Below are 15,497 nucleotides of genomic sequence, written 5' to 3'. Positions count from 1 at the left end.
AGGCTGCTAGTAGCTTTCTTTCCATTTCAATGTGGCACATTTCCTGTTACTCTGACCACACATCTTCTGTTTGAGTCCCTAAAGAATGAAGCTTAGAAGGAAGGGTTAATTAAATGCTATTCATTTGCATGTGGACACATACTTCATGCCACCCCTGCATAGGTCAGTGCCCCAGTTGGGCCACCCCAGTCAAAAAAAGTCTGGATCCACCCCTGGTTGGTTTGTTTACAGAAGGAAGGGGAATAAAAGTTTTTTAACTAAAGCAATACTAATCTGAAAGCTTTTGGTGGCCTGGCCTTTTACAGGACCATAAGTACTCATAACCCCTTAGTTCTAGCACCTCAACACTTAAAATCCCAAACTAGCTCTGCAAATGCAGCACAAAGCACGAATTATGCTGATTAGAAAGAGAGTAAAGTAAGTAGTAAGTAAGTAAAAGAGTAAATTGAATGATGCCGGGTCTAGATTTGTCTGTTGCACTCAGATTTAATGAAGGTCTACCATGTGTCCTCTTTATCCTGTGTGGTGTATGTTAAAGTCCTTTGAACCCAGGACCCAAACAAATTACAGACCTACAGCACAAAACTATGCATCTGTGCCACAACGTACAACCAGTTTTTGGCTTCTTGGAAATATGAGTCGAAGCCTAAAGACGCTGATGTTTCCTCAAAAGTACCCGTTTCGTGAGGGTGAAGTGGCTGTTTTCCTGTTGTGCAACAGCTCCAATTATCTCTGTTTGTCATTACCTGTGGCTGTTTTGCTGGAGGGGCGACCTTTGAAGTGAGGAACCATGATACTTTTAGACAAACAAGGCACTTCTCTCTCCTGTGAAATGACACAGGACAGGATGGTGTTCCCCCCTTAAAAAGAGGATGTTTGCAGTATTTTGTGTTTTGTCATTTTTGTCAAATTCCTGGCAATTCAGTGAAATGCAACAAGCTGTCCAGTAAACATGGGACTGAATTTGAATATTACGTACATTATGGTAAAAAAAAAAGTAGACTTCCCTTTACAGTGAGCTATTTAGTGCAAGAGAGGGGGCCTCTAACCCGAGCATCCAGCTGTTTAAAAGTGTTCTTGTTTGCATGTTGTCTGGGTTTTCTTCTGAGTGCTCTGTTTGTCTCCTGCAGTCTTCAGACGTGGAGTCAGGTGGGTTGGAGACTTGCCCAGTGTATGAAATTACTACACTCTTCAACACTATTAGTGTGTACTTTTTCAGCACGTGGAATGCAGTATGTTCTGTTCACTGTATGGAGTATCATTACAGTGACAGGTGTAAGACTTAACACACCTAGAAGACGTTACTTTGCTGTGTTGATTTATTTATTTAGCTAGTTTTCAAGCTAGCAGAGATGATTCTCGTTTTGGTCAGACTTGGACTCAAGTATTTAACAATTATTAGATGAATTGGCATTAAATTTGATTTGATATTTATTTACACCTTTCCTCTTATCCTGTTACAATATCAAATGATAACGTTAGCTAGTAAGCTGTTAAATGCTAATGTTAGCCGTTGTCTAACAGATGCTAACACATTGTCAAATATGTTGTTTTAACTCAAATGCGACTTGATTTCCCTCTAGATTTTCCTTTACCATTGTATTTTCAGTTGGGGTTAAATGGTAATGTGGGGTATTATGCTAATTTCAAGCTTCATATTTCACTCTGTGATACCTGTGGAGTAGAATAATCTACAGTTAAAAAACACTCACACTGTGCTCTGTGCAGGCCCTCATACAGCCTCTGCCTGAAATGACTCAGTCGGCTCTGTCCCTTTAAGAAACCCCGCCCCTACAAGTCCGCTTTCTTCTGATTGGCCAGCTCTCTAAAGCCTGCTGAGGCTGCACTTTGTGACGTTACAAACTTGCAGCTTGTAGAAAAAACAGTGTGAAACCTGGCGGCCTGCAGACTGAGCTGAGAAGCCTGGGGATTACTCCAGCATACTTTGACCTACAGATTTGAAACTTCACCCACGTTTAGTCTGGACATCCAACATTGTAACATTATATATATATGTGTTAAAATGTGAAACATTATAATACCCCCTCTTTCCCTTTGAGTTGAAATATCTCAAAATCTATTGGGTGGATCAGCACATTGTTATTTAAGGTCCCCAGATGATGAATCTTTATCACTCTGATTTTCATCTATGGCCCTCTTAAGTTCCAAATTTAAGTTCTTTAAAAATGCCACTCCCATTATCCGCTAATTAGCAAACATTAGCATGCTTACACACTACATTAAGAACATGGTGAACATTGTACCTGCCAGACTTCAGCATGTTAGCATTGCTAATTTGACCATTTAGCATGCAGATGTTAGCATTTAGCTCAAACTTTTGTTTCTACAGTTAGTGCGGCCTCACACAGCTGTAAGCTTGGCTGTAGATTAGATGGAGCAGATACAGTGAGTGGTTGACCCTTGCAGATATAACGCTAGCTCTTTAAAATGAAACTTTGTGAAAACCTCTCTCAGCTCTGTGAGACATGTGGCACCCCTCCACAACTTAGTGTCTGGTAACAAAGGATGAAAAGCAACTGAATGCCAAGCGAAAGCGCTGGTTCAGTCTCTTTTTAATTCAAGAGTAAAAAGAGTAACTACATAAAGGATACTGGTCCAAACATGCCTCAGAAACATGCTCCACATTTTGAATGAGCCTTTAAGAGGAATATGATTGAAATGTTGGAATCATTGAAGAGAAAACTTGGATTCAAATGATAAATTAAAGCCGAAATTTAATATAAAACCTATCATGCTCCACGATAAATCATGTTCAAATAACACAGAAAAAATTTCTTAATTTAGAAGATTTATTTGTTAAAGAAAATGTTTTCTTTGTATAAAACATTTCTGTAGATGACACTCATGTTTACTCATGTGTAAATAAATTCAGACGACTGTAAATGCTGCAATTAAACAACTTTTAGAGCTGAGATGAACTGAAACCTTCCTCAGAGGTTTATTTACATGAAATATGCAGAAATAGGCTGCCTCTCTCCTCTCTTGTTGAGGTCGTGTAAAGTCTTACTGCTCCCTAGTGGCCATTCCATGTAACTACAACTGAGTCTAATTTTAGGTTTTAAAAAAAGATGTTATACTGACATGGAGGCAGAGATCGCACATAAATTGAAAGATCACAGGCTTGTTCTTCGTCTCCATCTGATGCTTCAACATGCTCGTCCTGCATAAGTGTCGGTGACCTTTTGACCCTCTGCTGGCAAATCGTTGCAGGTTTTTCTCAATAAACGGAGGGCAGAAAATATTAGCCTGCCATATAATACAGAACAGTGTCTTTGTTTTTTTTACACAACAGCTTTAAACATTCACAGCAGTTAAGAGGCAAAAAAAGAAGCTGTAAAAAGCATTAATTTAAAAACACATCTTTATTATCTGATGCTCTTACGTGATGATGTACAATCTTTAAAAAGTTGTTTTGTGATCCTGAGACTTAACTACTTATTTTTAAAGACTCAGTTAATATTTACAGTGAGACAGATAACATCCCAAATATATTTTATTACCAGAGGATGTTGTTGCTATTCGTGTTTCTCTGCCCCGTTTAGAAGAATTACATGTAACAAAGACGTTTTTAAAGGCAGCATGTTCTTCCACAATTCGATCATAAGCTTTGTTTCATTTAGGCACAATAAGTGGCACACAACAACCAACCAATCAGAGTACACACAGACAAATGGAATGACGATTAACACATCCACAAATCTTTCATGATAAAAATGGCATCATTTGTTATGTCTTTGTACTGCAGGCCATATTAGTGATATATTCTTTGATTATTTATTACATCTTGAAGTTCACAGTGATAGTGCTAATGACTAAAGATTTCTTCTGCCTCCAAAAGCAGTGTTCCCTCTGCAGCTTCCTCATTCAGCGGCTGATCTTGTACACCACGTCGCCGACCTGCATGATGCCCGTCTTCTTCACTTTGTGCAGCTGACCGAACAAGGGAGACGACTTGTAGATGTGCGTCTCGGACGGTTTGCACATACGATAGCTGTGAGAAAGTCACACAGTTCAAAGGTTAGAAATTAGAAAAGAAAATAACTCACTATGAGTTTATGTACTAGATTCATGTTTGATATATTTCAGATATATTACAGGCAGACTTTCTTAAAGGAAATGTGTAGCCTTCATTAAGGGCAACACAAAAACAGAAATCAGAAAACTCCACAGATTGTACACCAATAAAAAAACACACATTTGGGTCTTGAACAGAGCTGTAATTCTCCTTAAAACTTGGCTACATTATAGTTGTTTAAGTAGATAAGAGGTAGGAATGAATAAGTGTACACTTCATCGTACTCGTACACGTACTTTTTGCTTTGTATTGAATTTGTAAGTGCATATTTTTATTGTTTTTGATTAGTTAAAGATATAATCTTGAAGATTTTCATTTAATAAATGTCTGTTAAGTCACTATCTATCGCTGAATGAGGTAACATACTGGTGAAAGCCTTTGCATGTGCAATATAACAGACTTGGTGTCTGTGGCGTCTGTGGAGCCAGCAGTGGTTGGTCTGCCAGAGAGGGTAGGCGGAGCTAAGCGGCTGCCTTTCCGCTCTCTGCAAGTGTTGTGAGTAAACGGTAATCTACTATCGCTGAACAAACAAAGAAAAGATGGATGACTACAGATACAACTTCAACAATAAGTGAAAATCCAAAGAAGAAGAAACAAACTCGACGCTCAGATGAAGCAAACAGTCTGAAAAGGAAAGCGACCGTCAGCCAGGAAAAGCAAGAGTTACAACCGGAGCCAACCGTGGACGTCACACATGCAGCACTGTCTGGATATCTGGGAAGTGTGTGCTCCCGCAGTTACCGTTTATCACCATAGGTGCCGCCAAAGAGAACAAAACTGAACCACTTTAATAATCTGTTTTATAAAGATATCAATCAGCTTTGGGTAGTGACCGAAAGAATGAGATCGCGGAGACAAGCAGCTGAAATGAGTTTCCTTCGGAGGGTGTCCGGGCTCAGCCTTAGAGATAGGGTAAGGAGCACGGAGATCCGGGGGGAGCTCAGAGTAGAGCCGCCTCTCCTTTGCGTCGAAAGGAGCCAGTTGAGGTGGTTCGGGCATCTGGTTAGGATGCCTCCTGGGCCCCTCCCTTTGAAGGTTTTCCGGGCATGTCCAACTGAGAGGAGACCCAAGGGCAGACCCAGAGCTCGCTGGAGGGATTATATATCCTCTCTGGCCTGGGAACACCTCGGAATCCCCCAGGAGGAACTGGAAAATGTTGCTGGGGAGAGGGACGCCTGGGTCACCTTACTGAGTAGGCTACCACCGCGACCCGGCCCCCGATAAGTAGAAGATAATGGATGGATGGATGGAATACAAAGAAATTGATTTTCTGTATTTTTTTTGGCCTATATTGTCAAATAGATGCACAATATTACCGGGGATGTGATCTAAAAGGATTAAAATGACCTTTTTCATTTCACCTCAACTTTAAATCCCATAAATAGTTCAAACTTTACCTTTTCAGTGTTTCCAGGGGCTCTTTTCTGTTAATTATTCCTGTTTCAGGGTCAACTGTTGTGAAAATGCATCTGGAAACAACAAAAGTTACAGGTGAGTTTGCATCCATCCTGTTAACGCAAAATCTAATTCATGCATCAAATAGACTCAAATCCATTGATGGATTTAATTTAGATTCAACAAATCAAACCAAAAACTACAGACATTTCAGCATTTCAGGATTCATGGTTGTTCATAACTGATTCTCTCTCTGATTAAAATCTGTGTGAAGCATCAGCTGTGTTACCGTCCACACGACATTACACGCTGCAGTCGCACGCTGCCAATCTGGACGTCTTCCCACGAATCCTGAAAAAGCAAAACAGTTGGTTTTTTGAGTTGGAGATAAAATTAGTCCACGCTGCTCACACTGAAAAGGGCGAAGTATTAGTCAGAAGTGAGGGACCAAATGATCGTTTTTCAAAACAGGAGGGAAAAGTAAAAGAACGGCTCAGAGCAGAGACACACAGTCATTTTTAGGATCTAATCTTTACATGACGTGTCTTATAGTTTTTCCTCCTCATCTCGTAACCAAACTGAATCTGCAGGGAAAATAAATAAGATAAATAGTTTCAGCTTCTTTGCTGGGAGAGAACAAACCTCATCGAATGCTTCGCAGTCACTAACGACGATGCTCGGGCGGAAGCGCTCCACTGTGACCTCCTTCTCTAACTTGCTGCTGAGATTCTTCACAGAGGACTCGGACAGCAGCATCACAGGTCCCATGTCTGAGTAGGCCACCTGTTGGAAAAACAGGTAAACACCATGAGTAGAATCTCAAATGGAAGTTCTGTTCTCCTGTTCACTCAGTGGCCTCTTTATTAGGAACATCTGCAACATGTAATTAAATCCAATACAACAGCTTTGATAAAAGGTTTACTGTTATGATGCCTTCAATGTTCAGTGTTTTTGACCCTTACACAGACTCGTTATTTCAGTTATATGTTTTAGAATCGAGGTCAGAGTTAGTGGTGGTGTTTCTAAGGTACGCTTCGACCAAAAGAGAGACGTAAAAAAGGATAGATTGTTTAAATCTGTGATCCATCCATCCGTCCATTATCTATACCGCTTATCCTCTTCAGGGTTGCCGGGGGCTGGAGCCTATCCCAGCTGTCATTGGGCAAGAGGCGGGGTTACACCCTGGACTGATCGCCAGCCAATCACAGGGCTGACACAAAAGAGACAGACAACCTTTTATGCTCACATTCACACCTACGGGCAATTTAAGAGTCACCAATGAACCTAACGAGCATGTCTTGGACTGTGGGAGGAAGCTGGAGCACACGGAGGGAACCCATGCATGCACGGGGAGAACATGCTAACTCCACACAGAAAGGCCCCAAAACTGGGATGTGAACTAAGAACCTTCTAGCTGTGAGGCGACAGCGCTAACCACCAGCGTGCAGTCCCTTTGTGATCCAGTTTATTTTAATTAAATCACAACAAAATCTGCTTCTGTGTTCATACAGCTGCAGTCAGTCCAGATTTCAGCCAACGTGTGACTCATTCAGTTAGAAACAATACCATCTAAGAGGTCATCAAGCTAAGTGCTGGTCAGCATCAAGAAGCTGGAAGCAGCAGTAAAGTTAATCCAGACACAGTCACAGGTATGATATTAGGAACTGAGACACTACAGGATTTTCTGACGTATCTGGAAGGGTGGATATTTGCTGCTTGTGTTTGATCAATTGGACTAAACACAAATGTTCCTGCACTCAAACTTACGCAAGTAAAGCAAAGAGAAAATGAGCTCTTATCACTTTTTGTCTAAACAGTTTAATATTCTGGCCCTCATGATTTGTAATGTGTAAAAAAAACAAACAGAAAATGATGAGTCTCTTAAAGAAGCCGTTGTATTGGATTGCATAAGAGAATGTGACCGGTTGTTTCTTGCAGCTTTTTGACACAGTGGACAGCTAAAAATTAAACAAATAAAAGATGTTTTTTGTATCAACAAAAAATATTTGTCTTGATTAAATACATTACATACATTATGAGTTACAGCTGGAGCCTTTGATTCTGGACGTAAGAAGCGACACAGACGCGAGCACACACACCGTTCACCTCGTATTGTGGGAACTGAGGTTCGTCCTTGGTCGGCCTCCTGGCTCGCATCTCGGGCTCAAAGTGCACCAAGCGAAAAGTTTTCTCTCCAGCCAGATAACGAGTGAGCCAGCGAGACACTTCATCGCCGCAGTCCCGTCCCTGAATGTCAGCTCCAAACACTCTGCAGCACAAACACGAGAGGACGAAGATTTAGAATCCATCAAAATCATCATCTTCATTTTAACTAGTGTATTTAAGCATAACATCTACAGATGACCAAATATCAAGGCAAATATAGTGAATTTTTTAGCTTAATTGAAAATAGACCTTTTCTACATGGATTTTGAACACATTTTGCATACTGAAATTAACACTGATGTCTTTATATGACCTGCATAAGCAAACAAGACCATAAGCAAGAACGACAATAATTTTTAATGTCTATAACTGCTGTCACCGGGTCAGTATCAGACGAGGCGTTTAAAAGCACGCTGGCAAAACAGCCTTTGTTTACATTTTCCACAGAAAGAAATCACATTGAGTGATACGTTTGACCGTTAAAAGACAGCAGGATGAGATTTTTCTTCAGAAAACATTACAGGACAAGATCAGCAAAGAAAAGGATCGACACAAACTGAAAGTTCCTCACAGTAGCTTTAAAGAATATTTTAGATTTGGGGCGCTGGTTAAGCTCAGTTGGTAGAGCAGGCGCCCCATGTACAGAGGCTACAGTCCTCGACGCACTGATGCAGGTCATCCCCCATTCTCTACTTCCCACATTTCCTGTTTCCTGATCTTCAGCTGTCCTATCGACAAAAAAGGCAAAAAGCTAAAAAAAAAAAAAAGAATATTTTAGATTATCATACATTATCAACCAATTCATGCGCGAACCACCATCTGCTTAGCTGTGAAGCTGTACAGCTACATGTGCAGACACCTCGATTATAAGTTCTGTGAAACGTTTTAGGGAGTGCTTTATCGATTAATCAAGGTCATGAACTCTAACTAATGTATTTCTAATATCAAGAAATATAAACAGGCTGGCCTTTGCTGCACAATAGTTGAAGTATGTTTCATGTCTTCTTTAAACGGTTGTTTACTAAATGAATAGTCTTAAAGAAATAAATCCAGTACAATCAACAGTTATCGAATTAGTCTGAGAAGATTTTGGTGAACACATTAAGTCCTGATGTTAAACCTGCAGTCGATGGCGAGGTTGTCGGGCTGTTTGACGGGGAATCGCAGCTCCTCCATGTTTGGCCCGTTGAGACAAACATAGCCCCCCTCGCAGGTCAGAGATATCAGCACCAGACTAGGCTCCTGTCTGCCCGTCACCATGTGACCGTCCTCTGTGACCACCAGCCAGTGTCTGCAATCAGAACAAACAGAGTCACAGGATTTCCCCCATCTGCACCATTTGGCATCCCTGGCTTGATTCCAGCTCTTAGGCACAAAACCTGCACACTGAGCTCGCACAGATTTGAAGCTACAGGAAAGGGTATAAAAGAAAACATGGAAGGACTGATGACATCACATGTTGCCATGGATACAGCTGACTCATCCTTAAATCCCGGATTTACTTCATGTGTTATTTTTAACCACTGGTGAGAAATCCTGCCATTCCCCCCTTACATTCCAACTCACATGCTTTTGTTAGATATATGTTTGGACAATGGAATGAAATATGGGTCTTTCTTTCTGAAAAGCCTGCAAGATTGTAGACCAACTTCAAGTCCTTATGCATAAAATGTCCATAAATAAGCTTCATATTTAGACACAGTGAAGAAAAATTACTTTTCCAGCCGGTGACTAAAAAGAGGTAGTTGTAAGTTGATTTTATTTGTGCCATTTGTGTCCTTGAGTGACTAAAATTAAATACATGTATCTCCACCCAGCTCTGGTAGTACAGTTTAAAGCAAATGCAGTTACAGTTGGGTCTGTTTATCACTTTTCCACTTTTCTAAATAGTCATAGTAAGTTAAAGCTATAAGATACCTCAATATTTATAAGATAGTAAGTTTAAATTATAGCAAAAAAAACTATACCTATAAAATAAAAATGATAAAATAGTCATTAAAAATTATATCTCATGCTTTTCATGTACTGTGTTTTGTTTTTTATATTTTATCTTTTTTTCTTTTCCTGGCAGGAATGGGCTTAAATCGGAATTTTTAAAGTAGGAAAAAGGAGCAATATTGTGGATAACTGTTTAGGTGGGATAGCCCATGTCGTGTGACCTGGTTTAGGATATATCTAATCCACACCAAGTTTAATCGTTAACCTTGATAACAGTATTAGAGAAAGTATTCAGAATCAACTTGAATTCAGTAGTCGTGCACTTAAAGATAACAGGTTGTGGTATTTTTATTATGAGCTTTCGGCTAGTTCAAAGACTACACATCCACATGTACTTTTATCATTTTCCCTGATTTGACCTTATTTCATCTCTGACCAAACACAACAAATACAAACACCGCTATGGTTAATGTGTCATGTTTTACAAGTGAATTTCTGTAAGAAAAAAACAACTTTAGTCAAAATGTAGTGAACTGGTATAGTTCTCGAAGAAATGCAGGTAGCATGGTGCCTCAAAACTGTAAAGGAACGTAATGTTCTACTATGCACAATAAATAGTGTAATAAAAATAATAAATAAATAATAATAATAATTCACGTTTCCCTGAGTCGACTCGATTGTTTTGGTCAGTAAACACCACACAGGTGTTGATGATAAACTAATATAGTCAGAGCACAACACTCACCTATCCTGCAGCTCTCCGAACTTCAACCCAGCTTCCTGACATTCTGCCAGAGCCACAGGCACCGCTTTGCCAGACTTGAGAGGGTGAATGAGGAGCTGCGACACAACGCCTACACGAACAACTTTTTCTGGCTTTCGTAGGTATTTATAACCGAGACCAAGTCCCAGAACAGCAACGCCGGCTCCGCCGATCAGCAGAGCGGCTTTCTTATTCTGGGTCAACGCGTTTACAGCGAGCTCCTTCAGCTCCATGTTCGCAGGCTAGCGAACTTTTGTGAACATTGAACTTTCATGACACATGAGACCGCCCTGTGTAACGTTCACTGACGCTCGACCATCGGTTTTTTCATCTCTCAACAAATCAAAGAGACCATTTCAAAATCCAGAAAGAAAAAAAAAGTTCTGGAAAATAATTAATAATAATTAAACAGGACAACTCATGTTGTCGTTGTACTAACTTAACAAAAAAGAAAGAAGTGAACACATCCATATGATAACATGAAAGTTCTTCGTCTTCTTCTTCTACTCTACTACTAGGCCTACTTCTTCTTCGCTTCTTCTTCTACCATTAATTCTTCTTCTATTACTTCTCCTCCTCCTCCTCCTCCTCCTCCAAGGCTTTCATTGCAGTTGGCCGTTGTCACATTTAGCTTCATTGTCCAAGATTGTGTACATAAAGGATACAAGGAATTTAATTACGATTTTAATTTAATTACGATTTTTCGTTGCACCTTAACGTCACATTACCGCCTTCTTTGTGCCCATTTTTGAAAATATTGCGTATTAAGTCCAGTTACTCTATTAAAATCATATATTCATCATATATATATATATATATATATATACAATATAATATATATATATTTATAAATAATATATATAACTGGACCTTCCTCCCCCGATTAAACTGTAACACACCAGTCAGATCAATCAAAAATGGCAAGTGCCATCATTCTGTCAAACGCTGAACTTCTCATAAATGATTCAGTTTATGACAAAAAAAGTATAACATTCCAATCAAACTTTGACATTGTATGTGTAATGCAGCATGCTAACACAAAAACAGAGATGTTGATGATGGCAAACACCTTCTAGATATCCCAGAGTATGAGCATATAAGCATGCTAATGTTAGCTTTTATGTCACAGAGCCGCTAGCATTGCAGATGTCTGTTAAATTTGTTTCAAAAAAGGAAAAAGGAAAAAACAAACAAAACTATAACACCAAAGGTCTTTCTAAAGATTAAGCAAAGTAATATGAAGTGTTAATTATTGATCTTAGAGGTTCTCATACTGATATTTCTTACGACATGAGAGTGTTATTTATCTTCTCATCTAACTCTCAGCAAGAAAAATAACAGTAGGCTATTTCCCAAACTGCAAACCTGTCAAAGTTTAAACATCAATCATTTAAAAGGTCTTATAATTCACTTAGTCAGCCCAATTTGTTAAAACCTATTAAATATATTGGCGCAAAGGTATGAATACTCAAAGGCACATTAAGTTTTAACCTGCCCAGAATTATCTATAACCTGCGAAGAAAGTGATGTAATGCCTTATTTGACCTTCTCAGGGGAACTATTTTTGTCTTTGACATAGATACTCAGGTCTATGGCCAAAGTAGAAAACAGCAGATGCTCCTGCCACAGGGGGTCAATACAGGGATTTGTCGAATGGATACTCCTTCTGTTGCTTTTCTGGGCACATCTAATGGCTGAAGGCAGAGTCACAGGCACGGGGCCAGGCCTTACAAGATGGTTTGATGTTGCAGTGGAACGCAAATGTTGATAATGAGATACAGTCCTAATTGCTCTATTATCAGCAACTAAGACTTTGATGTTTTGATTTTGTTCTGTGATTCTTTTGCGTTATGTAATATGATGATAATTTTACCTCTTTAGGGCACTTAAATAAGTCAGTGTGCAAGGGAGCTAATCAGTTGACTAGTGTAAACACAAGTGCACGTGTGAGTCCAAAACCTTGCATACCTCACTACAGGAATAAAATAACAGGGCAAGCAATGTCGGACGTTAGCAAGTGTAAAAAATTGATGGATAAATATGTTATATAAGGGTAGTGAAAATAGCAATGACATAAGTAAAAATTAATACTGTCAACTTAAACATGAGTTAGCATTTAGCTGGATTCAGATGTGATACCCAAATAATTTCCTATGGAGTTAACTATGACCCTAATCATCAAGAAAATACCTGTTGTCTTTGGGGCAAAGCTAAATTCAATCTATAAAGCAAGTTTGGCATTTTGTCTGTGGCCATCTTGTTTTTATGGAGCCAGAAGTGTCGAGAGAGAGGAGCTGGAAAAGAGTGCTTGGTAAGCTAACACCAAGTTACAAGCTAACCCTAGCATTAGCTTGGTTAGCAAGGTGCAAGTGGAAGTGAATCATATTCCATTTTGTCTATGAAGTGGTAATCTCGAAGAGCTTAGTTTCATTCTCTTTGGCGGCACCTTATGGCGATAAACGGTAATTGCGGGAGCACACTTCCCAGATATCCAGACAGTGCTGCATGTGTGACGTCCACGGTTGGCTCCGGTTGTAACTCTTGATTTTCCTGGCTGACGGTCGCTTTCCTTTTCAGACTGTTTGCTTCATCTGAGCGTCGAGTTTGTTTCTTTTTCTTTGGATTTTCACTTCTTGTTGAAGTTGTATCTGTAGTCATCCATCTTTTCTTTGTTTGTTCAGCCATAGTAGATTACTGTTTACTCGCAACACTTGCAGAGAGCGGAAAAGCAGCCGCTTAGCTCCGCCTACCCTCTCTGGCAGACCAACCACTGCTGGGTGATGATAAGCACGTCACTAACTGGGCGCCGCAAAAGTCACCGCTGACACCCAGTCTGTAATACTGCAAAGGCTTTCATCAGTGGGCCATAGACTCAATCACCATTGTGTTACCTCATTCGGCGATAGATAGAGACTTAACAGACATTAATTTACATGAAAAACTGGTGGTACTAAACTATGGTTAAAACTCAAAGGAAAAAAAATGCTTCTACAACCAAAATAATATGTGCACGTCTTAATCAGGGCATGCTACATTTACTTCTTCATGGACTGTGTTGTTTACGTGACCCGTAAACATTTTCAATACTGTCACGTTCAGAGAAATAGTGGACAATTATTGTGCGTATTAAAGTATTGAGTGTTGTTGCCTGGGAACATTTGCTGGAAATGATATAATGACCCTTATCCACATAAATAAATCGGATGAACGTCTCTTAATCTGATCTAGCCTGACATTAGCGACTCCTCTAAAGCATCGCTCCCTGAAGTCTCGTCGTGTCCACCCCCTGCTTGCCGTACCACACGATGACAGCTTTAAAATAACCAGTATACATACTGCCACGCAGGACGACATAAGGATACACCAACATACTTTCAGCTCGTGACTAACCTGCTGTAGGTTGTCCGGAACTGGACTTCAGTCAGAATTCACAGGGGGAAACCATCTGGACCAATCGACCGTTTCTATACATTCAGCAGGCGTTTTCTCACACAGCACACGATGATGAACAGCATGGAGACGGCAACACCACCAGACTTCATCTTCAATAGCACTTGTATACATTTTAAAAATCTTCTCTGCAAATTACAAATTATTTAAGGTGGCTATCTGGTAATCAGGACATCCAATAAAGCTCACAAAAAGTACATTTCTGGATGAAATATCCACGTTTTTAATGTTTTCTACTGATGTTCTTTAAATACTTGAGCAAAATAACACAACTTGTTTGATGTAATTTATCTTTTAATAGTCTCAACTGTGCACACATCCCTTGGCAAGTTAAGATAAAAAAATGTTCTTACAGGTATTTCAAGTACTCCTCGTTTGTTCAAGTACTATTTCCCCTGTCGTCTTAAAAAACATCTTGTCCAGGCAAGAAATAGAGAAACTGTTTACGCTAATGCACCATGATGAAGTTCTCCTTTAAAACTAATACAGTACTTTAAAGACATATACAGCAGGCTGTTTGCTCTGTCACTTATTGATGAAAGCAAAAGCAGAAAGCATCCATATCATCCTTTATCCGTTACAATGTGCAAGTAGTTATGTATTTTCGGTGAGGTACTACGGAAGCCCTGAGCGGACATGCTTACATACATTTTATTTACTCCATTTTCCTGTGATAACGACTTAAATTTCAGGCGTTTTCTCGAGATCTCGACTTATTTATCTCGAGATAACAAAGCTTGTTACAGGCTGGTCACTGTGACATTACAGAGCAGGACATGCCATGCTGCCATCGCCCACACTGATGAGGTAAGTTACGCCTGTTTCTGTTGATGCAACTCTGGGGATACGAGTTCTGATCGTCTGACGTGACGGCGATGCAGCGTTGTTATCTCGAGATAAAATGAATAAGTTGAGATCTCAAGAAAACCATAAATTACTCATTATCACGGGGAAATGGAGTAAATAAAATGTATAGATGCATGTCCGCTTAGGGCTTCTGTAAGGTACAGTACATGAGATCACTTTCTCAATAGACACCAGACCTGGATCAAATTGTAGATTCAGCACTAATGTTTATGTCTCTGTGTGTAATATGGCTGCTATTTAACCAAACATGCAGAAATAATAAATGCCAAATAGTCAGAATGAAAGAAATCCACCTTCAGATATTCAGATCATCATAAATCAGTCAGTTATAATCTTATAATTCATATTCATTCTGTACCTTTTCCACAGGTGGTGATAGTGGTGGATTGTAATGACTGAAAGGGAGAGCTTGGGTTTTTGAAGTGGGGTTGTATGAGGTACTTATCAGCAGTGTGTATGCACAGTGGATAACAGTCAGCGCAGCCCCTGTTAGAAGAAGCCGGCCAGAGTTAAGCTAAGCTAAGCACCTCTGCAGACGGGGTCACGAGTACCACCTACTTAAAAGAGTCCTACATATAAACAAACATTTTATTTTAAGTATACGCTGTATTTTACAGACAGACCTCTCCAACTCCTAACAGGTGCCGTGCTGTCTGTTAAAAAATCAGAACTATCCCTATAAGTAGATTTTACTTAAGTATAATTTTGAGGTTCATTTAGACACTTTGCTATTGATTATTTGCACTGCATTTTTATAGAAGACCGTAATTTTTACTCCATTAATGCATCTGAACCTTTTTGTATTATTGTTTTAAATTGCAA

General features: G+C 39.6%; 1 protein-coding gene across 1 annotated transcript; it reads right to left on the bottom strand.

The window, feature by feature from the left end:
• Positions 1-3,400: 3,400 nt before the first annotated feature.
• Positions 3,401-10,599, bottom strand: marc1 (mitochondrial amidoxime reducing component 1). The gene is made up of 7 exons (XM_069662147.1): positions 10,341-10,599; positions 8,778-8,948; positions 7,598-7,760; positions 6,134-6,274; positions 5,781-5,842; positions 5,494-5,565; positions 3,401-4,012 (listed from the first exon to the last, which is right to left on the bottom strand). The coding sequence occupies exons 1-7, from the start codon at positions 10,589-10,591 to the stop codon at positions 3,886-3,888; spliced, it is 987 nt and encodes a 328-aa protein (XP_069518248.1). The 5' UTR covers positions 10,592-10,599; the 3' UTR covers positions 3,401-3,885.
• Positions 10,600-15,497: the final 4,898 nt, after the last annotated feature.

This window comes from Semicossyphus pulcher, unplaced genomic scaffold (genome assembly GCF_022749685.1).
Source record: "Semicossyphus pulcher isolate SPU_LCO1_2020_fin unplaced genomic scaffold, fSemPul1.0.p SCAF_14, whole genome shotgun sequence".
NCBI classification, from domain to species: domain Eukaryota; kingdom Metazoa; phylum Chordata; class Actinopteri; order Labriformes; family Labridae; genus Semicossyphus; species Semicossyphus pulcher.
The sequence above is the reverse complement of the archived record's forward strand: the minus strand, read 5'-3'. Positions and strand labels throughout refer to the sequence as shown.